The sequence below is a fragment of the Pelmatolapia mariae genome, linkage group LG1, assembly GCF_036321145.2.
Source record: "Pelmatolapia mariae isolate MD_Pm_ZW linkage group LG1, Pm_UMD_F_2, whole genome shotgun sequence".
In the NCBI taxonomy this organism is placed as follows: Eukaryota; Metazoa; Chordata; class Actinopteri; order Cichliformes; family Cichlidae; genus Pelmatolapia; species Pelmatolapia mariae.
Genome location: NC_086227.1, coordinates 13,653,937 through 13,680,936, shown reverse-complemented (window position 1 = coordinate 13,680,936; position 27,000 = coordinate 13,653,937). Strand labels below are relative to the sequence as shown.

The window sequence follows — 27,000 nt, the reverse complement described above, 5'->3', positions numbered from 1 at the left end:
TAATAATTACAGAAATAGTTAGGCACAGTCCTTTGAAGTTATGAAAGAAGATGGGTTTATGTCTTAGTCAATAAGAAGGCAGTAAAACTGATGATGATGATCCTTGATCTAATTTAAGAAAACTGGCGTGAGAACGACTCAGGTCACGATCGGATGGAAATATTTACCAGAAGCAAAATTACGTAAACACTGAAGGTGAAACATCATTTGTGATGCTTCCTCATTTTTTTTCTTTTCTGGCTTTCTTTTTTTCTGGACGAATCAGCGGAGAACACTGCATCGCTACATTTTTCTGTACAGTGCAGGTGTACCCTGGTAGGTTTTATAACATGCACACACACAGAGACACATACACACGGACACACACATTCTTTTACAAGGAACAAATTGTGTTGCTGTACTCCTTAACCCAGGTGATCATAATGTTTTGGGCCCTGCAAATGTACAGAAATAAAAAGCACAGTGAGCACGAGTGTGCGTAAGCGTGTATGCATGTTTAAGTAGTACTCTTTTGTACCTTCTGTGGTGGAAAATGCATTATGCTGAGCTTCAGTCAGATAATACAGTGTAATGTGCGTGGCAGTCTGCTGCCGAGATACGCATCAGCTCTGTACCTCTGTTGTAAACTGAGCTCTCTGTGTGTCTGTAATGACACTGCAGTGGAAAAAAGTCCACTTCCTGGACAAGGTCAACATTGTTTTGGAAAAAATAAGGAATCGTTATTGTGGCAGGAATGTGTGCAGGTTTTTTGGGGGGGGGGGGGTTTCTTTAGCCCTGCTTGGAAAACTGGCCACTGTGTGGAAAATGAGGACTGATAAGACTCTCTCTCCCTCTTTCTCTGACTCACTCTTTCACTTTCATTTCTTTTTCTCAGTCATGCTCAGCCACATAAATACAGATCTGCCATTACTGGTCAAAGGCTTGGGATCACTCCAAAAGATCCTTTTTTGATAGAAAAGCACATTTATTATTGTCTAATGGAACAATATATTGATTAGAAATTGTGTAAATAACAATGAATTCCTAATGGAATCACAGCTTAGTCACAACATTAAAACCATTGACAGATGACTTGAATAACAGTCATTATCCTCTTACAGTGCAATGTTCTTCTGGGGAACTTTGGGCCCCGTCTCTTTGACGAGTAAACAGACCGAGCGTGCAGTGTTTTGGTAATCATGCTCCCCGATGGCAGCGGCCTTGCCCAGCTGGACAGCATTGACCCAGCTCCAAAAATCTCAGATGTCAATGCAAAGCATCAGTGGGATGCGCTTGAACAAACCCAATCCATGGAGGCCCCATCCCACAGACCACAACGCCCCAAAGCTCGACACCACAGAACAACCCAATGGGTCATGTGTACATGGGTGAGAGCATGAGGGAGGCCTGCACAATATTTATGTTTTGAACAAAACGGCAGTCAGAGAGTCAGCAGAGACAGAGCTGCAAAAACCAGTGCCACATCTGAGGCTGACAAATAAAAGGAAAAGGTGAACATAGGCAGAAGAACGCAGTTACTGGACAGAGCAAGATGTGCCTTTATATTTGTCAGTTTGAATAGAAGAACAGGATCTTGTAGGCAACTGCTGAGTGCTGACATTGAGACTGCTGCTTTGTAGGTGTGTTTTAATGAACCTCCCAGCTGACCTCTGAGGTGCCTGTTTCTCAAACTAGAGACTCGGCCTTACTTCTTCTTCTTCTTGTTCAGCTGTGGTTCAAGGTTTCCCACTTCTTTTTTTTCTTTTGGTTAACATATTTCAACACTGTATCAAATTCAGTCTTTTTACGTTTAATTAGTTTCCTGCAAGTTCTTATCTGGGTCACTTTCGTATGTGGTACTGAATCCGATACATATCTGATGTTTTAGAAAGCGACTGCTGTTTGAATGGTCATGTCGCATTAAATCCGTCTTTTACGTCACTGACACAAGACAGACGCCAATTATCAGCGCCCGAGAAGACATCGTGAACGCTTCCTGGCCATCCAGTGTAGATGTTAGTGAAAGTGTTGGGAAGACAACGTTGGAGAAACGTGAACATTTTATTTGTACTGTATAATCTGCAGATTCTGACAGAAATCTGCAACTATCCTTTGAAGCACCGCTCCTCTCTAAAACAGCAATAAGGATAATTATTAGGCCATATGTAAATAACAAAATAACTTTATTGCTTAAAGCAAAATTGGAAAACGTAAAGTCCGAAACAAGTCTTCATATTAAGGGCCATCAGTCAAACAATACTGTTTGGTCTGGGTCTAAACAGAGCGCGGTGTGTGTGACGTCTTCTTTTGCGCGTGCGGGCCACTCTGAGGGTTCAAACTAGAGCTTGTTTGCTGTCACATTTTATTTGTAGTGTGAACAAGCAGACAAAAAAATTGGATTTGATCAAAAAATCGGAGTTGAGCATTAAGACCTGCAGTGTGAACGTAGCCTAAGTGGTTTCAGAAGGAGGTAGTCTTCCGGCTATTCGGAGACTGTAATCATAAACCATTCAGCCCAATGGTTTAATGATCAACTAGCCATCTAACATTATAAATTTGCATAACACAATGTGCCATTAAAACACAGAAGTGCAATATTCCATTAAATATCATAAACAGTTTATAATTAGTGACTCTATAATTAATCAGAATTGTTTATTTTTTACACAATTCTAAGAAAGAAAAAAACATACCAAGAGCGCTATGCTAACACTGCTCCACAACAGTGGTCTAAATTTCATAGGTACCTTATAATAGCACCAGCCAGAAGAGGGTGTGCATATAACACAAACTTTGCATCTATGACTCAGCGTACCTCATCTAAAGCATCGCAGTCGTCTTTTTTTCAGACTGTAATTGATTATGAACGAACAGTCGACATGGTGAGAATCTGTAGACTTTCTAAGAACTGAACCTTTAGTCCTGCACACAGCAGGTGATTCCTTCTCAGGGACTCTTTTTGTTTTCCTTGCAGACACGCTGAGAGGGAAGTGAGGAAACTCTCCCCAGAATGCATGTCAGAGATATTATAAGAAAGAGAGAGGGAGAGAGCATGATGGCACCTAAAGAATCCAACACTGGGATTTATGGGAGAACTGTGCAACAGCAAAGATGGTGTCCAAAAAGAACATGAATATATTTAAAACCTTATTTGTGGGCCAAAACCTGTTTAAGCTGTTTCTACTCAGAATACATGCTTAAAATTAAAGTTCATTTAGATCAAGCTTCAGCATAACTGCCCAAGTAAGTGTTGGGAAGCATTTCAGTAGTGGCAGACTAGTTTCAAAAGCACTTTGGTCCTAATAAATCACTTTATTACTACAATCTAATTTAGTACAATGGAACATGTTGATTGTATAAGACGACAAAATGTCATATTTTTGTCCTTTCCGTTGCTTATGCACACACACATGCACACAAAAGAAAATTGTTTCATTATGGACCCTCTTCAGCTAAATTGGTTGTCTCTGTGTAATAAATGGGCTTCACTGGGAACAGCTGTTGCTACTCTGCAGGCACAGGGAACATTTTGTGATGAGGACTCTGTGAATATCAATGGGCTTTTAGGATGTTTTTCTCTGATTGAGGGCACATTATTATGATGTTAGCTGCTGTTGTTTATCACAGCGGCCCCAAAAGTGCTTCGAGTCCTAAAGTGAGTGTCGGCGCGTTTTCGTTCTCTTCTTAAAACGATGAGTATGAAAACGACTTTTACTTTGCGTACTGTTACTTTTTCTACAGTTTGGATTTCAAGTTTTAAACAACACTGAAAGACTGGCTGCTGTGCATCCAGCAGTCTCTCCAGCACGTTTCTCCTTTAGGAGGCCAGAAAAGGGTTCGTGTCTCCCCCCCGCCCTCCCAGCCACACAATGACTGCTTTAATTTCCATTACTGGAGAAGCAGCCAAGCTGGATTGTATTAATATAAAGTGCATGATTCAAGTCAGAAGTACTGCAAATATTTGTTCCCCTCCACTATACAGTGTCTCCCAGTTTGAGGAGAATCTGTAACTGTGATGTCAAAGCTTAGAAACGACACATTGATATCAGTGGTCGGGACAGGCTGTAATTTTGGCCAGAGTCGAAGCTTTCAAAGTGGCGACGTCTATATTTATAAAGGCACTTTGTGTTCTAACTTTAGTGACCGGTGCTCAGCACAGCTCTGGTCTGAATATGGACACACATCCTGACACCGTGCAGCCATAATGAGCAGTCTCGAGTTGTGGCAGATAACTGCCGGAAGCTTTGTCCCCACGTTTGTTCAGCCCGAGTGCAAGACCTGCAGCCAGTGCCAAGCAGGTCACCGCTTTTACACGAGGTATTTTAGGGCTCGCCGTTGAAGGAAATTCTGTGGAAGCTTAAGCAGTTCCTCATCTAGGAGTTTTAATTGGCCTCCCGGGAAAGAGAATAGCATTCATAACCTTGAATTAGGAGGCGATGTGGTAAGCTACTGTCAGCTGATGGGTGGTGAGTTGAGCTGCTTATCCTGGTGCTGCTGGATTTTATTTTTAACCTGGTGGCACCTGACAGGCCCAGGGCATAAGGAAGACCTCGGGTGGGGAATGACAACAGAGAGGATCAACACATAAATCTAGGCAAATATGAAGCTGCAGTAAAAAGAAAAAAATATTGCAGAGGGAAGACGTGGAATAAGTACTGTTGTGGTGGAAAGAGTGCTTTCTTCAGAGTGTTTGGCCTACATTTGGTTGTTGGGCACGCCTCTTACTCTTGCACTTGATGCAAATCAGGTGTTGGCTTTCATCTCAGTATTCAAGCAGGGTTTAATCACAGTGGCTGCGTCTTGTGTCGTTACTAGGAAGGCAGAAAAACAAGACAGAGCTGGCCTAATTTTTTCGCAGCAGGAAGTAGCTGCGGTGAAAAATCCAAGCCCAGCTGTAGCTGATTACTGAGGGACAACCGGTTCCAACCTTTGTACCACCATTCCCCCCCTCACTCTCTAATAGTTGGATTACTTTAAAATACAGACTCTTGCCTGCTCAGAGGACTGTGCACACTGTAAGGCAGTATTAAAGCAGTTTGCCCTCAATGGGCAAACAGTAATATATTAAGAGAAGCCTTGCCACTCAAAACAAACACATTCTAGCCAAGAGTCAGCAGAGGCTCATGAGCTCTGGGTTAGAGACGTGCTTAACTGGGTAAAACAGCTTCTGCGTGATCAGACTTTATATGCTTCACTTCACTTTGTGGATCACATTTAAAAATGTTCAAATGGGGATTTCAAGTTTTATAAAGAGAAAGAGCATTGGTGTGTACTGTGACCTGGGAGGGGCTTTTTACCCTCTAAGGGTGACTCAGTACTGTAAACTAGCAACACAAGCACTGCACAGAACAACTTATATAGACCATGAACACCAAAAACACACACTTTGAGAACAACCCACAGGGATTATGTGTGTGCAATAGTGTATTACAGTAACGTAACAGTGCCGGGTATCACGGGACAGCCTGTCACTCAATCAACCTCACACCCAGCGCTGTCCCTCTGCAGTGTAACGGAGGAAGAACCGCCGTTTACGCAGCATCCCTCACGTCTGTTATCTGTCCCTCGCTACACCACCACACTCCTCTTCCTCTTCCACAGACAGGCTGTTTCCCTGTGATATGTTCATCCAACTGTTGCGCTCAAGTTCTATAAATGTTTTTTACACTGTTCATGTTCATGACTTGGCACGGAGTGGCATCGGCAGATTTTGACAACTAGATAAACTGTTCTGTATGTGATGACATACACAGTGGATTAATGCTGCCATGTTTTGGAGAACAAAGCGTTTCTACTGCCAGAGAATAAATAAATAAAAACTGGGAGGCACTGTCACAGCAAGAGGATCTCCAGGCGGGGTCCGGAGTTTCTCCCAGTCCCCATGCCTGCACAGAATCTCTCCAGGTAGTTTAATTAAGATGTGAATTGTCTCCATTTTCAGCTCTTCGATAAACTGGAAGTACCCTGCCTTTTGCTCTATGTAGCTGGGATAGGCCTCAGCTCCACAGTGATCCTGGACTGCATAAGCAGTTAAGAAAATGGATGACTACAAACTGTAGACAACCGTGTTTAGTGACTAAAACATTTTCCAATGCTAAAAGAGAAATGCCCATTCTCGTGCACAAGTACTAACTTGTTTAGAAAGATTTGGCTTTAAGACAAAATCATGCCATCCAAGAATATGAACCAAAGCATCCCAATCAGCCTATTGGTTGATTAAAACTGGCTCTACCTCACTTAGAATCACTGCCTTTAATGTGAGCCAGACAAGCTTGTTTTTGCTCATTTATAAGCACGATTAAAATACATGCATTCCTGGACACATTTTAGTAGACCCACCCCCCAAAAATCCAAACAACCCTACTATCCTGCATGATTGATGTGAAAATTAACTGTCAGAGTGACTTTGACAATGTCACCACACCCTACAAAAAGCTATTATTTCTCCACAGTCCGATTTCATCTCGTCAAGTTGTTCCCTAACAGGAAGTTTGGAAATGTAGTTATGCTGCGTCAGTGTTACAGAACAGGACCGTAGAATGGAAAAGTACTCGTCGTGTAATCCCGCTCGCTTCTCTGTAGCATTTTATATGAGAAGCAGGTGGAAACCAAGTTGGCAGCTTTGAAATATGGTGGTCTCAACCAGAGCTACATTTAGCTGGTGATTCAAATCCCGTGTCCCCAGCACTTCCAGTGAAATCCAGTCTGCTTACTTGGACTTTAAAAGTGGCACGTAGATTTGGCGGCACGTCTTCTCCGACAAGGACCGGGTTTTTGACGGGGCCCATCCCCGATCAAGAACAAGGAAGAGAAGGAGGCCAAACTCTCTGCCAATAATTTTTATTGAGATATTTTGTAGAACAGGGGAACCAATGATTACAAAAAAAGTCCGTAAGTGTTCTACATGCTACACCTTAACCTAATTTCATCATGCTTGCCTGGAAAAAGTACATAGAAATTTAACAAACAAAAAAAAGTACAATTAAAACTGACGTACATTTATACTCACCATTAACTGTACTTTTAAATGTACCTTTCTCCTGCCTCCATGCACGCAATTTTATTTTATTTTTTACATTTGGATAAAAAAAATTAAGACTTTTAGGCGCTTCTTTAAACCATAAAATAATTTTTTTCCACTAAAGACAGAACGCACCCATTTTTTAAAAAAAGAAAAAAAAAAAAGATATCCATTAGAACAGTATTGATGGAAAATGGAAAGCCTCGACTTCAACATAACACATGAATATGCATCCTACCTTAAAACAAAAGAACACTTGCACGCCCGTATAGTGCCAAAAATGAAAATGGAAGTCTGCCCAACTCCTCAAATCTTCAATAATCACATTGAAATAACACATTTTGATAAAATAAATAGCGCACATTTTGCTAGAAATAAATAAATGATTACTGAAACACCTCACTATGTTAATTGACAAAGTGAGACAGATTTCATCTACGCGACCACTTCATTTCATGGTATGAGGATGGTCATGTGTGTAAAGCACTAGTGCGGCTTCGAGTGTCTCTCGCGGCTGTTACCTTGAGGTAGATAACACATTTACATTAACGCCTACGATAATGGTTGCTGCTGGCATCATGTGTCAGATTTACAGTATGAAAGGGTTTTCAAGGAAGCTTTCTTCAGGGAAAAAAAAATGTCAGAAGGTCAAAGAATATTTTAAAAAGAAGGAAAAACAAAAAAACATGACAAACAAGACACCCCATCCCAGGAAAGGCTGTTTGAGAGCACTTTAAAACCCCACAGCAATGTTAGCGTCTACCTTCCTTCTTTATGTCACACCCAAAACGGCCAAACTTCATCTCTTAAATCCTCTCTTCCTCATCCTCCCTCCTCTAGATACTTCTTTCCCGCTCTCCTTTCATCTACAGTACTTAAATGTGCGAGTGACATGCCAGTATAGCAATGAGGGTGTAGACATTAACCCATGAAGGCCTGGTGATCAAGGCTCAGAGTGATGAACTCTTTAAATAAAATCACCCTTTTCGACTCTTTAAAAAAACAAAACAACCATAATAATAACAAAAAAAAAAAAAGGTATGAAATGATTCAAGTACAGTATACCATATTATTTAAAAAAAGCAACATAAAAACAAAACTGCCTAGATTTTGCACTGTGAGGAAGATATACATTTCCTTAATTAAGATGTTTGAAGATGCTGCTGTATGTTTTGTGGGCAATTTGTGGGGAGCATTTGACAGCGCAGGGGGTGAGGGACGCCTGGATGGATTTTAGAGGCAAGTCATCAGTGCTGTCAAAGCCAGGAAGGGCCAGAGAGTCCAGCTGCATATTGAGCACAATCTCCGTGCTTCTGTCAAGGAAGCTCTCGTCTAGCTCTCTCACCACCGGGGACCCAATCTGCGGGCTGGCAGTCTCGGAGACGGCTTCTTCTCTCCTGCTGAACAGGTGGTCCAGGTAGCTGGTGTAAGGGCTTTCCTTCTGGAGGTGGTCCTCTTTGCCAATGTCCCAGCACGCTTCGTCTATCAAAATGCCGTTCTCTCCGACCGTGTCCCCAGAGCTCTCCCAGGGGCGAGCAGGCCAGACGCAGTCCCCGCCGACCACTCCCAGCCCTCCGCCACCTAGCTGGGCGAGATTTACCAGGCACTTCTCCTCCTTCTCCTGACTTATGGACTTGGACATAGAGGTTGAGCGAGGAGCCTCGAGCTGGGAGACAGAAAAGTTGAGCTCGTTCAGGAGGCCCACCTCATTCAGGAGCCCCACATCGTTGAGCAGGGTCACCTCCTGACAGGGCTCTGGCTGCAGGCTCAGCTTGATGGTGCTGGCAATGAAGGAGTCAAAGTCAAAGCCTTGGTTCTGCTGGCTCTGAGGCTTTTCCGTCTGGTGTTTCTCTTGCACTTTGTCCTTCTCTACAGGGCTCTTCTCTGCCTCCTTTAATGCGATCTGAGCCTTTACCAGCCCGTTCTTCTCGCATTTGCTCTTGGACTTGCGGTCTGCCTTCTCCTTGCTCTGCTGCTCCTTCCAGTTGGAGAGGTCGATGATAAGCTTGGGTTCGTAGTAGTGGTTGACTTCACTGTCTCTCCAGATGAGATTGTCCAGGTAGGAGGGTGACACAGCCTTGTAGTTACAGGTGTGGCTACACTGCAAGTCACAGTATTTGTTCTCGTGGTGGTCATCCTGCCAAGATCTCTCTAGTGGGAATGGGGTTGAGTAATCGAAGGACGGCTCGTCCAGGAACTTCTCTCGATCTCCATCAGCATATTTACGAGGATCCACCTAGAAAGAGACAACAGCCACCTTTCAGAATCTGATCATTTAAGTCAGTACTGATTTAAATCCAATTTATATTAGTAAGGAATGAGCACTCTTGCACCTAGCTTTTTTCAGACATGGATTAAGCCTATCCAAACAAAAATACATGTAAAATTCAAGGAAGGCCGCCTCTGAAATCTTGTTTATTTATGTTAGCAATAAAGCTCAACCCGGCCTTAAGGCTTTTATTGATGTATACCGCTTTAAGATCAATCCAATACTTGCTTCCTTACCCAGAATTAATCATCCTTAAGGTTCTGAAAAAGCAGTGAAAATAGTTTTGATAGTAGTATTGAAAGGTTTGTCAAAAATAACTCACCTGGACGACCTCTTCATCCGTTACATCGGAGAGTGCCCTTGGGTCAACCTGAACTTCGTCTGGGTCATGGGTGCTGTGCAAATGCCAGTCAGCTTCTGAGAACTGGCTCTCATGATACCTAATGGAGTAAGAAATAGAAAGACTTCATTAGCAACAGTCATATACAGACTAAGTTTGCAAATAAACTCTAGTCAAACAGTAAGAGCTGCTCACTTGCAGCAAGCACAGCAAAACAAATTCCGCTGAAGTTAATCCCAAGAGAATATGTGAGAGGGAAATAAGTGAGAAGGCACACCTGTCACAAGTGTGGCTGTGGCTCTGGTCCATGAGCAGGATATCATCTACCTCATCCTCAATGTGAAAGGGGTGCAGAGACACAGGCTCATCCAGGGGGAAGGAGTAGTCAGCCATATAGGGGTGTGCCAGGGCCTCTTCCGCAGTCAGACGATCCATGGGGTTAAAGGTCAGGATCTTCTCCAGGAAATCAAGGGCTGTAAAGGAGAAGGACAATGAGATTATCAAGCTGGAAATACGAGATGTGATCTATGAAGTACACGACCATGACCCTGGGTTCACAAGCACTTCATAAGGCTCCAAGTACTTCTGATTAATTAAAGTGGTACTTACCCTGCGGACTGACATCAGGCAGCAGTTTGGCCAATGGTGTGTGAGGCTTGGTCATGTCATTGCGGATAAAGACGGGAATTACGCTATGGAGCTCCTGGCGGTCTTCGTCTCGTAGTACAGGGATTGACTCCAGGATCAGCTGCATCTGTTCCAGTTCATGGGCTCCTGAAACAGCAAACAGAAATATTATGGAGTTTTTTAGAAGAGAACCCATGACTCAACTTCTGCATGACTGAGGGAGTTTGAGTGAGGCAGCCTCGATTCCCATGATCTGCTTCAGATCATGGGAATTGAGATTTCATTTGCCTTGTGGTCAGCTCAAGGCTGTTTTAACAAGAACAGTCTCTCCCTGCACCGGCCGAATACGCAAAGTCAAACCGAAAGAAAACCAGACTGTCTGGTTTACCATGTGTTTAACAGACTTAATGACTAACAAAATTAGCATATGCGTCATCACACCTATACTTGACATTTACCTCTGTCACTTGAGCCACCTTAAAGACTGGTTTTACACAAGGTGTTAGGAGTGAGTCTGACATAACAAACTGAGTCAACATTTACCTGCAAACAGGGTTTTCCCTGTGAGCATCTCAGCAAAGATGCAGCCAGCAGCCCACATGTCGATGGCTTTGGTGTAGTTGTTAGGAGAGAGCAGCAGGCGAGGAGATCTGTACCACTTTGTGACAAGACCTTCAGAGAGATGGCCCTGTCGTGGTGGGAGACCAGACATTAATTGTAACCCTCTAAAAAATACATTACAGTACTGGAAATAGTGCAGCATTATCATTATTATTATTATCATTATCATTATTGTTATGAGTGACCAGTTACTTTCAGTTTGTCTTCATTCACAGGTAAGATGCTCATAAGTCTGCAGTGATTCACAATAAAAGCTATGATTACCCTTGTTTCATGTACCTCCACGTTTGCCACACAATACAGGTAACAGGAGATATGACACTATCCTGCAAGTCTGTGCTAAACATTCAGAGCCCTGTGCCATCTCCTTAACAGCTGTACTCTGTGCTGGTCACGTACGCCACACAGCATACAAAGACCCCCCGCCCAAAAAAGAACAGACCAATGAAAAGAGGGGAGATCAGACATGCAGGCCATGTCAGCAGTCTGAGCAGGATAATACCCCACTGCCACTAACCTGCACTCAAACAGATTCCATGACTAGTCATAAGGCCAGGAGGGCACCAAGCATAAAGGAAGCTGACCTCTGTATGTGTGTGTCTACACACTCAATGGGGGGAGGGGAAGTGGTAAAACAACACCCTTGCTGCGCTCTTTTTTCCCCCCCACATGCAGTGGTAGTTTGTGGGACCAAAATGGACTGCTCACCACCGAGGGAGGCTCCCATTTCTGCCCAAATTTAGCCACAAATACTTGATGTCATGCTATCCTTAAGTGCCTGCAAGCCCTTGTTTTGATGGGACCTATAAACGACACGACATGTATTCCTTCCTACAGGTAACCAGCTAATCCAGAAACACACACATCCAGCTTAGCAGAGAATGTAAATTAGGTTAGCTTGAAAGAGTCATTGCAGAGAGTAAGGACAATGCGTAATGGACTCTGAACTAAAAGGACCAGATTAAAGTTTGCCTACCAGCTAAGTGCATAAAGTGCATTAGGTGAACCTTCCAGCTCAATTCTTTTACAGATTTTCAAGCGGACCATTCACCATAAAGACAGACACGCAGGCTTTAAAGCATTAACAATGTCAGTACCTCCAGCAGCAGCTGGTGAATAACTTCACCACCGGATCTACATCAGCTCAGGCTGACATTTAATGATTCACAACTAGGCCTCTCCATGTGACATGCTGCGGTTAGTCAGAGCAACCTCAAGCAGGTTTAACCAGATGTCAGTAAAGGTGGCTTCTGGAGAATCAGAAAGATCCTCCCCCACCTCCCAATCCAGGATAAAGCTGTTGACTGAAAAATAAGTAATCAATTTTCTTGCCAAGACAGATTCACTTCAGAGTTCAACTGTCAAGTACTAAATGAGGAGGATGTGCGCCTAATAAATAAGAAAAAAACATTTCCATCTGGATCTTTGGCTTCTCTGAATAATTTGTGATACATCTGCTTGCTGCAGAACAAGATTAAACTACTGTTTAAAATCAAGAAAGTACAGAGTGGAATAATCAAAACCATCTCTCTAAAAGTCATTGAGCCTGAAGTCAACTTTGCTGCATTTATTCTGAATCTTGTGAAGTCTGGCACCAGACAGGCCCAGTGGTAGCTAAATAACTGGGTCAAGTATGCATTTTATTGCAGCTGTGGCTTAGAATTGTTCACTTTGATGAATGTGTGGCAGAAACAAACCTTGTTAAGGTCTTTTATAACATTCCTAACAACGTCACGGCTATCATCTCTATAGCATCTCAAATTACTGAACTTTACACCAAGCTACAGGCAAGCACAAGAGCCCACTTTTTCAATATTCAATAGTCTGACACGCAACATGCAAACACAACTGTTTCCGCAGCACAAAATTATGCGAATGTCTGACAAGTTTGCCACTTTTTCTAGGCGTCATAAAAAGACAAACCTTTAAATGGTTTGCCAAGCCAAACGATCTCTCAGTGATAAATCACAAGAATAGCGAAGACTAGACTGGATGTCACTTCTAGAGAATGTATTTTTGACACACTCAAACTGCTTAGCTTAGACACACAGTAAAAATTGTTAAAGCCTCAGCAATTCTTGTTTAGAACTGTTAAAAGCTTCTTTGACTGACTTTTGGTTCAGCTTAGTCTCTAGCTAAAGTTTGGGACAAGACTGAAAGCGAACGCAGGCTTTAGATCAGCTTCAAATAAGGCTCTGAGCAAGGCTCCCACAACGAGACAAAGGGCTGGCTGGGAAAAGGAGGGGAACTGGGGTTGGAAAAGTTAGATGAGTGCACGTGAATTTTTGTCATTCTTGAGTATGAGCCACTATTAGGCGAGACCTCAAAGCTCACAGAGACAGAAACTGTTTCCCCACAGAAACAGGTAGTTGTGCTTAAAACAAAGCTATGCAGGATTATTAAAAGCCTAAAGGGAACCATGGGCTGTTGATGTCTTTTAGCCAAGGCATTATAAGAAAGAAAAAGCGTGGGAGGAAAGGATTAAACAAACGCCTCGTGAATGCACCACTGATGCATGAATCCAAGATCACATTACCGAAGCTAAACTAGAAATTGAAGTTCACTGGAAAAATAGAGCTGCTTTTTTTAGAAATGATGTTATTCAAATACATTGCACTCCAGCATCCAACCACTGCGTCTCGGACCCTATGCTGTAAGTAGAGGGTGGTTGTGAAAGAGCATTTGCCCCCCAGTGAATGTGGCATGTGGTCAACAGTAAAACCAACTGTTTTTTTTAACGCCTTCACGCTGTGCCACTGGGCACTGGTGTGTTATCTGGGGGTGCTAAGTTCATTTTTAAACACGCCTCATTTGTTCTTAGACACTCACTTTAAATGAGTCTAGGAGCCATAAAAAGGTGGTTGGTAAAGATACTAGCTTAACTTTGCCTCTTGGTACAGCTATTATCACAAAAACAATGAAAAAAAAAACAAAACAAAACAAACAAAAACACAGTAAGGAGAGCTTCATGGAAAACCAGTTAGTCAATCTGACTATAGCGTTTCCATTTTTGAGCAAAACAGCAGTAATCTGCTGCAGTACTGAAACACACAATAGTGGAACAGGAGCTCTGACCCCAGGCAAGCAGCTTAAGGAGGGAAAAAATAAAAACTTCTCTAAAGCGGCTGGCCTGCTACAGACACCAAACTGTGAAGCTCTCATTCCTTCCCAGCAACTATTACCTTACTCTTCCTAGTGCGCAGTGACATACTGTCTCAAAAGACATGACTCATATGAAAACAGTCAGAGCTGAAAATGTGACTACATGACCAAAACGCAGTAATATTAAGCCAGTTATGGTAAACAAGGGTGCGTAAGTCTATTTCGAGGGATGCATTGTGTGGCAGGAGCCTGGATGTGTAAGGGATATGAATGAGACTGTACCATCCAGAGAAATCACCCATCACTTGAGCCCCATTTCCCTTCTGTGACTAATCCGAGACACATGCAAGCATCTGACTACCTTAGCACCTCAAGAAGATCCGGGCAGAGATACAGAGGGAGGGACAGGCTTCCCAACCTAGATTTCCTCACATTACACCACCATATGGCCATCAACTGGAATTTCCTCATCCCTTTATAAAGGTGACAGCAACACACAAGAGCTACACAGGCCTCCCACCTGGCTGCAATTACACAGGCTGATCTATACTCTTCTCACACTGAAGACAGAAACAGCTTCTTTAATGCTACAATTACATTGCTTCACAGAACAAAGGAGGTTTTATAGAAAGCATTAAAATGTGTGCATTCAACAGATGGCGTGCCAGCATTTGGCTTTCTAAGCATGTGTTTACAGTAAGCATCTTTCAGAAACCAGTGAAAAGCCATGAACAAAGAAAACAGCAAGGGACACAAATTTCTTCACTTCTAAAAGTCTCATGCATGAGAATTTGCTTATTGGAGCAATGACCTCATGCAAACAGAACTCATGAAAAGCATTCTCCTTTCACATGTAACAAATCCTCAGTGATTATTTATATTTTTTAAGAGCAGGATGTCCACAACGAATTTTTGCAGCCTCAAGCCTTCGTCAGTTTTTTCTGAAAGCTGATGGAGGCGCAACGTTGAACTCTTCCGGTTTTGTGTCATTTTGAAAACATTACCCTCCCCCCTCCGCTGGAGATCCTATTGTAGCACATCTTAATTAAGCCACATTATCAGAAACTAATCTCCAATTCTTATCGTCTATACTTTTACATAATGGAAAAAAACGTTTCCCACGGCTTTGTTTTCAACCCTCACTTATGAGAAGGGAAGGCGAGGCCTTACCTCAAGGAACCACATCCTGTCTAGTTTACTTCCTGCTCAAAAAACTGCGTCACCCTGGGGAGTACCACATTACTGGGCAATAAACATCTCGTGTCAGAGCAGCAGAGCACTCGTATATGGGCAAAGAGTTCACCAATGCTGCTATATTTGTTCTGCTTTGCGCTGTAGCCTGTGCTGCATTATAACCACCCATCATAAACCACAGCAGACCAGCAAAACTCTGCAATTGGTCTTACCTTGTGAGAGTAGTGAGGGTCCATAATGCGTGCCAGTCCAAAGTCCCCGATTTTAAGTACCAGGTCCTCCGTGTTGACAAACAGGTTGGCAGGCTTGAGGTCACGGTGCAGCACATTGGCAGAGTGGATGTATTTAAGGCCCCTGAGGAGCTGGTACATGAAGAGCCGGGCGTGATCCTCTGAGAGAAGGCCCCTCTCCAGTAGCTGACACAAATCAGTCTCCATGTACTCTTGCACAATGTAGACGGAGTTGACCTCCGTAAGAGACACCACATCCTCTGTTAGCCTGCGACCGTTGGGGCCCAACGTCTCAAACACCTAGTGCCATAAAAAGGAGGGTATGTATTGATCATGAAGTCTTTCCATTTTCTGTCACACCCAGATAAAAAAGATAGCAACTTTTTCTTTTTTTTTTAAACTTTGAACCTGCCAACATACCTTGACAATGTTGTCATGGTCGAGGCGTCTGATAATCTTGATTTCCCGGAGGGCGTGCTTGACGCTCTGGGGGTCAGTCAAGATAATTTTCTTCACGGCTACACGCTTGTCACAGTCAGTGTCAACTGCTGAGAACACGAGGCCATTCCCTCCGTAGCCCAGAGGCTTCAAGTCCATGTAGCGAGAACCCAGGTCAAAGCCGTGGATGTTCATCAGTGACTCAAACTTCTCTGCCATAATGACTTTTTTTTTGTGGGCTTCTACACCAAGCTTCTGCTATCTCTAATATTAGTCCTCTGGCCCGTTTCAAGCCCAATTTTCGCACTTAACAGAGGAATCCCCCTCCCTTGCTTCAGAGGTTCGGCTGACCCCTGTACAGACGACTACCAAGTCACCCCCTCTAGCTGTCACTGTCAGATGCAAGGTATTAATGTGTAGTCAAAGTTTCCTTCCATTTTGAGTAAGGAGAGAAATTTTTAAAGTTGAATTCATCCTCCAATCCTGAATGTGTGAATATATTTAAATGAACAGCTCTAAGTAAACTAGTGTTTGTAGACGGCAAATGGAATGGTCTTTGAGGCAAATTAAAGCGCACTGGCACGATCTTAAACTATAAAAGCACGTAATTGCATCCTCACAGTGCAAATACATTCAGTGTATGACTGGTCCTGAGCAGCTTCATGTGAAATGTGCGTAAACGCACTGCTAATTCTTTTCTTTCTTTTTTTTCCTTTTTAAATATATGTATAGATCTGGCTGTATAGTTTTCCTGTCAAGTCACGTCGTCTATAAAAATTGAAATGAGTCTGGCCTTTAAGTCTCTAAAGTAATTTCTCAGCCTCAGTGATCAGGTGGCTCTAGCTCGCCACAGTCGCAATCAAAACTATCATCCATTTTACTTGGATATAACCTGAAAGACAAAGAAAAAAAACAAGAAAAATAAGTGTGAGAACACATATATGGTGGCAGAGCAAACTGGGTTTAAGCCCATCATTTGACACACTGTTTCCGTCTTCTATGAAGATGTCTCACTCTGTAAGGCTGACATGTGTTAGGGATTTCCATTAAGCAACAAGCTGCCTCGCTCGGCCGGCTTTTGAACGCGGTGACATTACGAGAAGCTAACCCCTCCCCCGCTCCCAGCTCCAGTGAAGCGCCTGCTGGTCCGGTTTTCTAGGTATCGTTAAAATTAAAGAGATAACATTTAGAAGCTTCACGAAGATCAGTATCCACGAGAGTACACGAATAGTACACATTAAAGACGAATAACCGTGTTCACAGCGCCTACTTTTGGCCCCCGGTCTCTGTTGACTAGCTTGCGGGGGAGAAAAAAAAAAGCGAAGAAAGGCAGAATAACGGCAAGCAAGCGAGAGACCGCCGTCGATCTAATTTTGAACATAACCATGACCACCCTTTGACGTTAACATGAGCTAAATTATATGTGGAAAACATATCTCACTACATCACTCATTTTATATACTTAAAAAACATTAAGCCAGCGAGAAATGTGCCGACAGCGCGAACAAAGGGGTCGTTGTTGGCGGAGGCTTCTGACTACGTGGTACAGCTTTTCTAGCGCTAAGCAGCACAAAGCCGACGTCGATTAAACGGCTCGAATAACAGCGAATCCTCAGCGAAACCAACATAACATGTAAATAATAATCAAAATCTACATATAACATGTTACTCACGGTCCTTGTTTGTTGCATTAGGCAGGCTATAGTTTTAATCAAACCCAGACGAGGTTTGACTGCGATCCGCTCCCGGTGCTATGCGGATCTGTTGCAATCGCCATTTAGGCTAGGTAGAGAAAGGCAGCAGCGACGTCACAAGGCCACCTTCACTGACTGTCGGAAATATGTCTACTACGACTACGAGTCTTCAACAAACAACAATTTAGTTTTACTTATTTGTTGTTTCCCCCAGCTTTTAGTTGCATACTAGCAGTTATTTACAAATAAATATTCCTGATTTATTTTTAAAATTATTATCAACCCACTATTACATATTTAGAATACTGTAATTATCTTTAGTTCTAATACCCTAACCCCACTCTGGGTTCACTGGGTTCATTATTCAGACAATAACATGCCCTAGTTTAGATGCAGTGAGTTGGCACTGCTTCATAAATAATTAAGTTTAACTTAGATTATTTGCATTATTTCTAAAAATCACGAATTAATCACCTCATGTTTCTGATCATTTTTATTATCGCAGAAACACAACTGTGTCATATAACTCATAATACATGTATTGATATTTTAGCAGTGTAATGAACAATTAAGTTGGTAAGCAGCTAAAATGTCAGCAACTGGTGACTGAATTGGTTAAAAACAAATAAAAATAAAAACACAAAAAATAATCTATTGCCCAGACCTTTGACAGTCAGATATATCTGTATATCTGTATCTATATTTATATGTGGAGCTGTAAGCTTCGAGCAGTACTTGAATACAGCAGGAGTCATTCAAAACATTTGAAGTTGGAGTTCATTCCAGCTCAGTGTTTGTGTTTATAGACCAAGTGATAACAGCACTGTACCACAGGCAATAATACTTGCAGGAAATATGACCTCACCATCACCATCCTCATTATCACCTCCTGATGCATGCAAAGTTCAACCAGCTGTAACTGCAGGCCATTTTATAATAGACTAACCCCCAGAAGTAACAAACCTCTAGAAACAGTTTTTTGTTTTGTTTTGTTTTTTGTCACTTGTTCTATGATGCAACATAAAATGAGGATGCCACAAGATAATGGACCAGGAAGAACATTCTGTACCCAGCCTATTTGATCTCCTATCTGGCAATCTGGGTGGTGGAAATACTGCATTATAACCTGCAGAGCAGATACAGCTGTTCATTTTAGTTGAAACACCTCAGTGCATCATTTGCTTACACTTTGCTCTTTAGTATTTTACATTTAAAATTTGAGTTGTCCTCCAAATAGAAAATTATTGCCTATTTATTGCCTCTCAGAATTTCTGTTGAGAAAGCGTCATCCCTCTATTTTCCAACCATTGTTAAATTTTATTCAAAGCAGCATCAATAGTAAGAATGGTATTATTTGTCTTTTCTTTGCAAAACGAAGCTGTTTTCTAGCTTTTTGTTTCATTTTATTTATTTATTTTTAGTGACGTGCAGTAGTGGTCTTGTCAGTGACTTAAAAAAAAACCCGGACAGGTCACTCACATGCGCCATGCGGATTTACTCCCTTTGGCACCGACAAGGTGTTTCTCTTTTAGCGGCCCGACATCACGTCACATCAGATCTCCGCGAGGATTACACATCCCGAGGAAAAGAAGTGAAGAAATCAAATACGGCACTGATTTGATTCCCTCATTCTACGGATGGTCCCGCGAAGCGCCCGGTCCTCCCTCTCTGTGGATGCTGTGAATGGAGGGATGGAGAGGGAACGGGTGGGTGGGCAGGAAGGAGCATCATAGCCGCAGAAGTCTACATCAGCATCCGCATGCAGACCATGTGAGTGCCCATGTGTCCGACAATGCGGCTGGCTCTTACGGGCCGGGGTGGGCTCTGCGATGGAGGACAGAGAGAAACTACATGCTGCCGGAACGTGATGCGACTCGGTTACGAGTGAGACGGAGAGAGAGAAATGTTGGGAAAAGACATGATATAGTTCACCGCTGCTCTGAACATCAGATTACGATTGGGCTATATGTTATCCCGTCCATTAATGCTCCCTAAGGCGTAGAGTTATGTAATAACGCACTTTTATGAGCTATATTTTAAAAGCATAAAGATCTAGCTGAGGTGTATTTATTTATTTATTATTTGTTGGTTTGGTAAATCTATTATTTATAAGCGGCTTTTCTAGAAAAGATGAGTGAAACTGCCTTTAGAAACTGCATTGAGTGTGCTTGTAAAAAGTGATGCAAATGTTGCCAAAATGATCCTTTATTTGATTCCTGAACCATCCTCTACAAAAAGGTCAGGTAGAAGCTTCACTGTCTTTGTTCCAAGTCACTTTCTTTGAGCTGATCGGGTAGAAATCAGAAAGAGAGAACTTCCTTTTACTGGCATCTAGTCCTTTTGCACTTAACTCACTGATTGTGTGCGATAAAAAACCTCCACTGCGATTAACGGAATATGATATACAGCTACGAGTGCTCTTTGCTCTGTGGTATAGAGCCAAGAATGGAGGACAGAAGATAAAGTCACATATTGTATCTTTCATGAGACCCTGCCTTCACGTTTTGATCATGTTTGAGTCAGAAGATCCTGACTTCTGTTACTTACATTTCAGTTATTAATGATATATCTCCACCACGCAGGGTCATTACACTCTGTGCTCCGGGCTTCCTCTCTTTTATCATGAGATATAAGAGAACTGTTTCTCCAAGTCTTACAACGAAACATCTGACTGAGATGTTGGTAATTTACTTCTGTTTCTGCCACTGTCTTTTAATCATTGGCCCAACACAAACACAGCACTATTGCAGTACATCGGTCTTGTTTGCTGCGCACAGAGTGTCTCGTGTGTGGAAAATGAGTGTGCGCACATGCTGTCAACCTGCTTGTCACAGTGGTAAGAGTCTCTTACTAAAACACACACTTTCACCTTTAAAGAGTATCTGAGTTTATCTCAGCTCCATTTCTGGACATTGCTATCCTCCTGCACGCATCCCCTGTTTTATTATGTTGAACCTGTTCTTCATTTATACAAAGTCTGCACAAAAACTAAAATGTCCTCAGCTCTTGTCACTCTCAAGCTTGCTCATTCCTTTATGAAAGACAAAAATCTTCTGGTCTCTTACCATGGCTGAAATTCTCCAGTGACGAATGGAGCAACATGGTGCATGATTTAATAGTCCATTCAGAAGAGTATGCTGTGTGTCCGTCACTCCTAGTCCGAAAGGCAGAAAGCTTGAAAGACCCAGTGCACTCCACTGTCCGTTTATATGTGTGTGAATGTATTCTCAGAGCCTTGGCGGTGTGTTATCCTACTCCATGTGCCTCTGGTTGTGAGGTGGAGCTCCATGGAAAGTTAATATAGGCCAAGCCGGAGAGGGGAGGAGACTGCACTGTGTATGGCTTGGCCTTAGACAGAGCAGTGTGTCAGACACATAGAATCCACCTTTCTCTCTCTCTTTCTCTCTCTGCCACTTTTCTTACTCTTTTCTCATTCTTAAAAAAAATCCCTGTTATTTTCAGAACTGCTCACTTTTATTTTGTAAAAAGAAAAAGAGTTAATTATCTGTAGCCTGTCCTGAAATAAACTCTTGCTTCTAGGCAAGACACTCAGGAGTTATTTGTCTTTTTTTTCTTTAAAAAAAAAATCAATTTGCTTAAATGGGAGAAAACTGGTTTTGGTCACACATTTCAAAACTTGACTATCAAGTCATTGTTTGCAGACAACCAGACTAGATACATCTGCACAAAGAGACCCTTTTATGTGTGGGCATGTGGTGCATCCTTGGAAGGGGTGTCCTCTGGGTTTATTGCTCTTTTTCATTGTCTGTTTCAGTAAGGGTGTTCGTGAACTTGTGAATTTACAAATGCCAGACATCAGTCTCTGCTAATTCTACAGGAAAAATCATTTCCAGTTTTTCTCTTGCCCCACAAATCTGGTTTTGCCTTCCCTGAAACCTGTGTCTGTTCTCTGCCTAATCACAGCATCTCACCAGGTCTGCTACTTTCTGGCGGTGCTCCTTCCTCTGTCCTGTCTACTTGTCGTGCAGCACGTCCCGGTGTCTTGACAGGCTTGACAGGCTGGCATGTTTGGACTGTAAGGAAATACGTGCATGCACATTTGTTTGATATCTAAACCAGACCGCTGCAGAGTCTGGACCAGCTGTATGTTATCAAAATATGCATGTGAGAGCATTAGGGGTTAGGGGTTGTTTGCCTATATTTTGCTTTCTAAATCGTCACTTGTTTGCGAGGAATTAATCAATGGAGTGCAGTGCTTATGCTGTAAACTTGTGCGCTGCCATGAGCATCGCCTGCGCGAGCAATGTTGCGCTCACTTGTTAAACAGCATTGATTAATTAATCACTGATTACCCTGCCTGAGTGCAGTGAAAAACCGTTACATAGCACAGCTTACAGAAGCAATAAGTCCTGCTCTCGGTAGAATGACCAGCACTAATCTCTGATGCTTTTCACTACAGTGTCCTCTGTTATATAACAGTCTGCCTCACTGGAGCTCAAACTAAGGTGCAGAACGGCTCACAAAGGAGTTTCAACTCCCGCACCCTTGTAAATGACCATATGACCACAGGACGTGTACAGCAGCTATATAATCCATACACTCTCTGTCTGGTGCTGCGCTAGTCGGGTATTTCACAGTGTTGTGAAAGAGGCTGTGAAGTGTTTGTCATTGTGTCTCCAGTGCAAGGGGCAAATGTGTTTATGCAATGGCATGACTTGCATATCTTGACAGATCAGGTAGTGTTTCTGTGTTTTAAAACCTTTTTTTTCATGTATGATCACTTTATTTCCAAAGCTTGTTGTGTTTAAATTGAACTGGACTTCACTGCTGCACTGCTTCTCAAACTTAAAGCAAGCCAGCTGTATTGAAAAAGCACATTTCATGCATACAGGTAGTTTTGGGGTGCTGTATGAGACAAAAAAACAACACAGAACAAGTCAACAAGTGCACATTTTTGAATTTAAAAGGAAAAAAGTTCAACTTAAAACCACATGGGGGCACAATAAAAAAAAGTATATTTATATAAAACTGAACAATAAAAATAATAATCCACTGACGCTAGAAAATCCAAGTGTTTGTGAACTGTCTGTCTGTCTTCAGTCTGGATTGAAGGAGCATATTTAACGACACTTAAGTTCATGTCAAGGACAGATGAGTTCACATCCAGCTGTTCAAACGATTTACTCCAGCTGGAGATTGTTAGTGGGATGTGACAGTACGATTACGCAAGACACAATAGTGCCACCACCACTGGCATGAAAATCAGGCTGTTCTTTTTATTTCGTGGTTAACGTGTACTTTGGTTCAATTCTAAGATGAGACCACACCATGTGTAGCGTGTATTCAGTATCAAATCACCTTTGAAATTAAAAGATTGCAGAATGATATCTCTAGTGATTTTTAAATGAACACAAAGTTCAATCATCGTATCAACCGCATGACCAAAAAGTGTGTCAGAATGAAATCTCTGCTTTCCACGAAAGATAGATTTTGAATAAGTCAGAAACCAGAACTGCGTGTCTGCAGATTATAAATGTGTAATTGTTTTTTTTTTTTATCAGCATCTTTTCAGTGCTGTATTTTTGGAAGCAAAAAGTGAGATGAAATGCGAGGAGAGGAAAAGACCATCTGCCTTTTCTTTTCTTTTTCTCTCGCCATCTGTGAGTGGAGAATCCTCACACGCAGGATTGCTGGGGGTATGAGCCGTCCGCTCTCTGATGTGATATAACCTGTTTTGTCTGCTCCTCGCCCGCCACACAAATGACAAAATAGTACATTCTTGGGATACTCTGAAGTGAAATGATTAAGTGATCTGGCAGGTACACTGTGCGTATTGTGTGTTCTGTGTGCTTGATGTGAATGGATTTGTTTGTATGGGGTCAGAGATAAAACTGGGTGTTTGGCGGTGATGTAAGAGGATCAGAGGCCCTGGAATCTGAAGGTTTCTTAACGGCACTAATGCAGAAAGCATTCGCTGCTTATGTGTTTGAATGTATTCAACAGGTTCAGGTGAGACAGATTATTAAAAGTCACTGTCCAAACATCTGAAGCTGTATGGCAGGATATTATTGCATAATAGTAATCAAAAGCAAATAAAAGAGCAACCACTGTATTGAGCAAGAGCATGTTGATTATTAATAGATTAAAATAATTCCTCTAAATGAGCCGGGATTCTGAGTACATCATAAACCTGATACGAGGTTCATTTCAAGGTAAGTTGCTAAACGTTTGATGACACTTGAGTGGAAAGTTTGTTTTCTTTTTTCTTTTCATGGCAATAAAAGCGTAAAGATTAGAAAACAAGGTCAAAGTCAGATGCTGACCATGTTTTACGCCACAGCAGTGCCAGAACAAATCCTGAAGGAGATCATAAAGCCGAGATAAGTCCACCCAGAGCATGCTGTCCACAGAAGACTGAGGGAGAGCTGGACTATGATAACGATATGAAGTATGACACACCTGCAAATGAAAAAGCTGCGTTTAATATCAGATATCTCGATGTGTGATAATGATACAACACCTCTGTCCCGTCACTGTCTTTTTACTGTCTACAAGGTCTTATTACTCATAATATTTGGGTTTAAAATAAGACCCAGGACATCCTGTGCCATCAGTATCAACTCTCTCCTGTCTCGAACTTCTGCATTATTCTCCTTCAATGTGATTTTTTCATGTTTACGAGCTGAATCAGATGATTTTTCTAAACTCGTCTATCTTATCTTGTCTTGTCTTGTCTTATCTTATCTAAAATGTGTTTGTGCTTATTTATGCACAAAGGGGTTATGGTGCAGTTAGAAGACTTAATTTTGAATAATTACATAAGATCATCCTTATCTTTCCTCTCTGACTTTCCGTCACACAGACGCATTTCCATTGTCTGACTTTAGCAGCTCTCTCAAATCCTCGGCAGCCGCAGCATCAAGCTTCTTATCACACATCGGGGTCACACCAGCGATGGGCATGGGATTGATTGGCTTCCTCTGTCACACCAGCACTCTTTAAAGACTGATCCCAGATGAGCCTGAATCTCACTTCAGCTTTCCCATCAACTAAACCCTCTCTTATAATATCTCAAAATTCAGGGGCATGGCAGAGTGGCTGGTGTGTTGTTGAGAAGCAATACTGGGCTATGAAGCCAACCAAAGTGTTGAGATTACTAGCATATGATCACACCTCGCTGTGACAGAAGTCAGTGAATAACGCTGCAGCTGCTCTTACCGCCCCGCTTTCTGAGCCCCCCTGCTTTGGCTCTGTGTGTCTGTCACTGCGGATCAGCGGATCGATGTAGCATTGGGGGGGCACAGAGCATTCACTTCTATCAGCAGAGTGACAGGGTTAATGGGGAGCCCGTCTGGCCAATCTTGGCCTCACCTAGCTAGGCTGTCACTGGCATCAGCCCACCCTCACATACAAATTATTGGATAAAAGGGTTTCACATTGCTCTCCTGGGATTGGCCAATCACATCGCTGGGATGACATCACAGGCCCAGTGCTGCAAAAAATGCTTAGGGGTCCTTGTTCGAGACAAATCCTCCAAGGATATGCTGGGGTTTGAAAGTCAATATGAGCTTGTTCTCCGGTGACCGTAAACACAGGCTTGAAAGTGGGATTTTCCAGTCGCACAACAGGCACGTCTGTGACATCTGATTGATTGGCCTGTGTAAATCATCAATTATTAACTTGCGCTACTATGGCACGATGTGACCGGAAGGTGGAAAAACACCTTGCTGTTGTTTCAGGTCGATTGCACTGCATCCCTCTCTATCAGAGGACACTGAACTCGGGTTTGTTTTGCAATAACATGTAATCCTGTACCATGGAATGCCACAGCTCTTGGACCAACTGAGGTGTGTGCTCATTGGGTAATTTAGAGCCTTGAGAGTGTGCTTTACATGCGTATATATTTTCTTAGCTGCACTACATGCTCCACAGTACACCCTAGTGTGGGCTGAAAGCTTGGTGCAAGGTTTTTTAGTGGATAGGTCATTGCAGTTCAGTTCATCTCTGTTCCTCTGCAATGCTGAGGAATATATTGCATAATTAAAGAAATACAAGTGAAAAGGGATTAGGGTTCTTCTAGCAACTGTTGGACCCTTGTCTGCCTTATTCTTATCAAGGAGGATTACATGAGGCCATCAGGCAGTGCAGACTTCACCCAAAAATCCATTTAAAAGCTCATATGAGTTTGCAGTAGATTTGGGTTAGATGGGCTATAGCATAGACCAGTAGTTACATAATGCCAGACGACAGCGAGTGCCCTGCCTACCCTGCAGTGCTCCCCTCTATTCACCAGAACCATTTCTCTTTCTGTTGAAATGAGCGAACCTCCACTGACGTAAATGCCCCGGTAATGACGGACAGATCAATAGAGAGGCTTTTGCTATGTGAATGTGTGGTATGCAGTCATGCATGCCTGAATGTGTTCTATATATAGCTGCTAATGAATAGGTGACTGTGTGGATAAATCAAGTGCCACAGACAAATCAAATGCTGAAGTGGGAAGTGAGGACTGATTCCATCATCCCTGGTAAATCCATCCACAGACCCTCAGGCAATGCAGACACATTATAAATACTTTCTCTCTATTTGTCCACATTTAAATTGTGAGGTTTTGCGTACCTGCAAAGGAGCTCAGGTGGTTTTATAGAAAATAAATAAATAAATAAGGAAATCCTGTCTTTCCAAGGGCATCAAGTCTTTTTTTAAAAGGATTTTTGTTAGCGTTAGATAAGAAGATCAGTATCACTCAAATCATTGTGGTTATAGTGTGAGGCTCAGGCCAGCAGTTTGATAGCTTAGCTAAGCAGAGATGCAGAGGAACACAGCTAGTCTGGTTCTCCCCAAGGGTTAAATAAATTAGTAAATGAATAGAAAGCTTTTAAAGCTAACTAATTACCTCCAGCAAGGAGTTTATGTATTTGAAAGTGTTTGCCTGTGCATGTGTCATTCTGTCAGTAAACAAAATGAATAAATTCTCCTAAAAGCTTGTCGGAGATTTAAAATATCACGTCACATATGCCAAAATGTGTTATATTTTAAAGAAAGTATTGTTGGGAGAATACAAGCTACCTGGTTAGTTAGAACCCTGCTGTAGTATAATACTATAGAATAAGCCCAAGATAGTTATATCCAGTTACCTACAAATCAGTACTTATTATTCATCACTTACTCCTACATGGCAAACTGCTTTAAAATCAATAAAGAAAGCAAAATGAATAGATAAAAATTACAATACTATTGGCTTAAAAGTAAACACTGCCCAGACAGTGAGCTGCCCCGGCAAAGGTTTGTGCTCTCAGAATGCTTCTTGTTAACATTTAAATCTTGTTTGTATAATCTGTGTAAAAAAAGGCAACCCGGGCAACATCATTGTATTTTCTGGTGGGAAGTACTGTTATGTAAACTTTAGTTATCAGACAGAGGTAACATCACATTTGTTCTAGGATAGGATTTTATTAAGTAATCCAAATCCAATATTGTCATTTTTTTGCCATCAGTACAATGATTTGGGTTTTTTTTTGTTG

At 42.2% G+C, this 27,000-nt stretch overlaps 1 protein-coding gene across 3 annotated transcripts; it reads right to left on the bottom strand.

Annotated features, from left to right (window-relative positions):
- Positions 1 to 6,803: 6,803 nt before the first annotated feature.
- mapk6 (mitogen-activated protein kinase 6) lies at positions 6,804 to 20,792 on the bottom strand. Of its 3 annotated transcripts, XM_063472883.1 has the most exons (9): positions 20,581 to 20,792; positions 18,995 to 19,192; positions 15,804 to 16,713; positions 15,366 to 15,683; positions 10,780 to 10,924; positions 10,219 to 10,383; positions 9,887 to 10,082; positions 9,592 to 9,709; positions 6,804 to 9,236 (listed from the first exon to the last, which is right to left on the bottom strand). In XM_063472883.1, the coding sequence occupies exons 3-9, from the start codon at positions 16,038 to 16,040 to the stop codon at positions 8,139 to 8,141; spliced, it is 2,277 nt and encodes a 758-aa protein (XP_063328953.1). In that variant the 5' UTR covers positions 16,041 to 16,713; positions 18,995 to 19,192; positions 20,581 to 20,792; the 3' UTR covers positions 6,804 to 8,138. The 3 variants fall into 3 exon arrangements, with proteins under 3 accessions (XP_063328953.1, XP_063328937.1, XP_063328946.1); XM_063472867.1 differs by lacking the exon at positions 18,995 to 19,192; XM_063472876.1 differs by lacking the exons at positions 18,995 to 19,192; positions 20,581 to 20,792 and adding an exon at positions 17,495 to 17,622.
- Between the last annotated feature and the right edge of the window lie 6,208 nt (positions 20,793 to 27,000).

What these genes read in the sequence shown, in the direction of transcription:
- mapk6 (XM_063472883.1), bottom strand. Translation starts at nt 16,040, where the DNA reads ATGGCAGAGAAGTTTGAGTCACTGATGAACATCCACGGCTTTGACCTG. An exon ending in ACCCTCACTACTCTCACAAG is followed by an intron (nt 10,925 to 15,365) that starts GTAAGACCAATT and finishes CCACCACGACAG; the next exon opens with GGCCATCTCTCTGAAGGTCT. An exon ending in CACAGCCACACTTGTGACAG is followed by an intron (nt 9,710 to 9,886) that starts GTGTGCCTTCTC and finishes TTACTCCATTAG; the next exon opens with GTATCATGAGAGCCAGTTCT.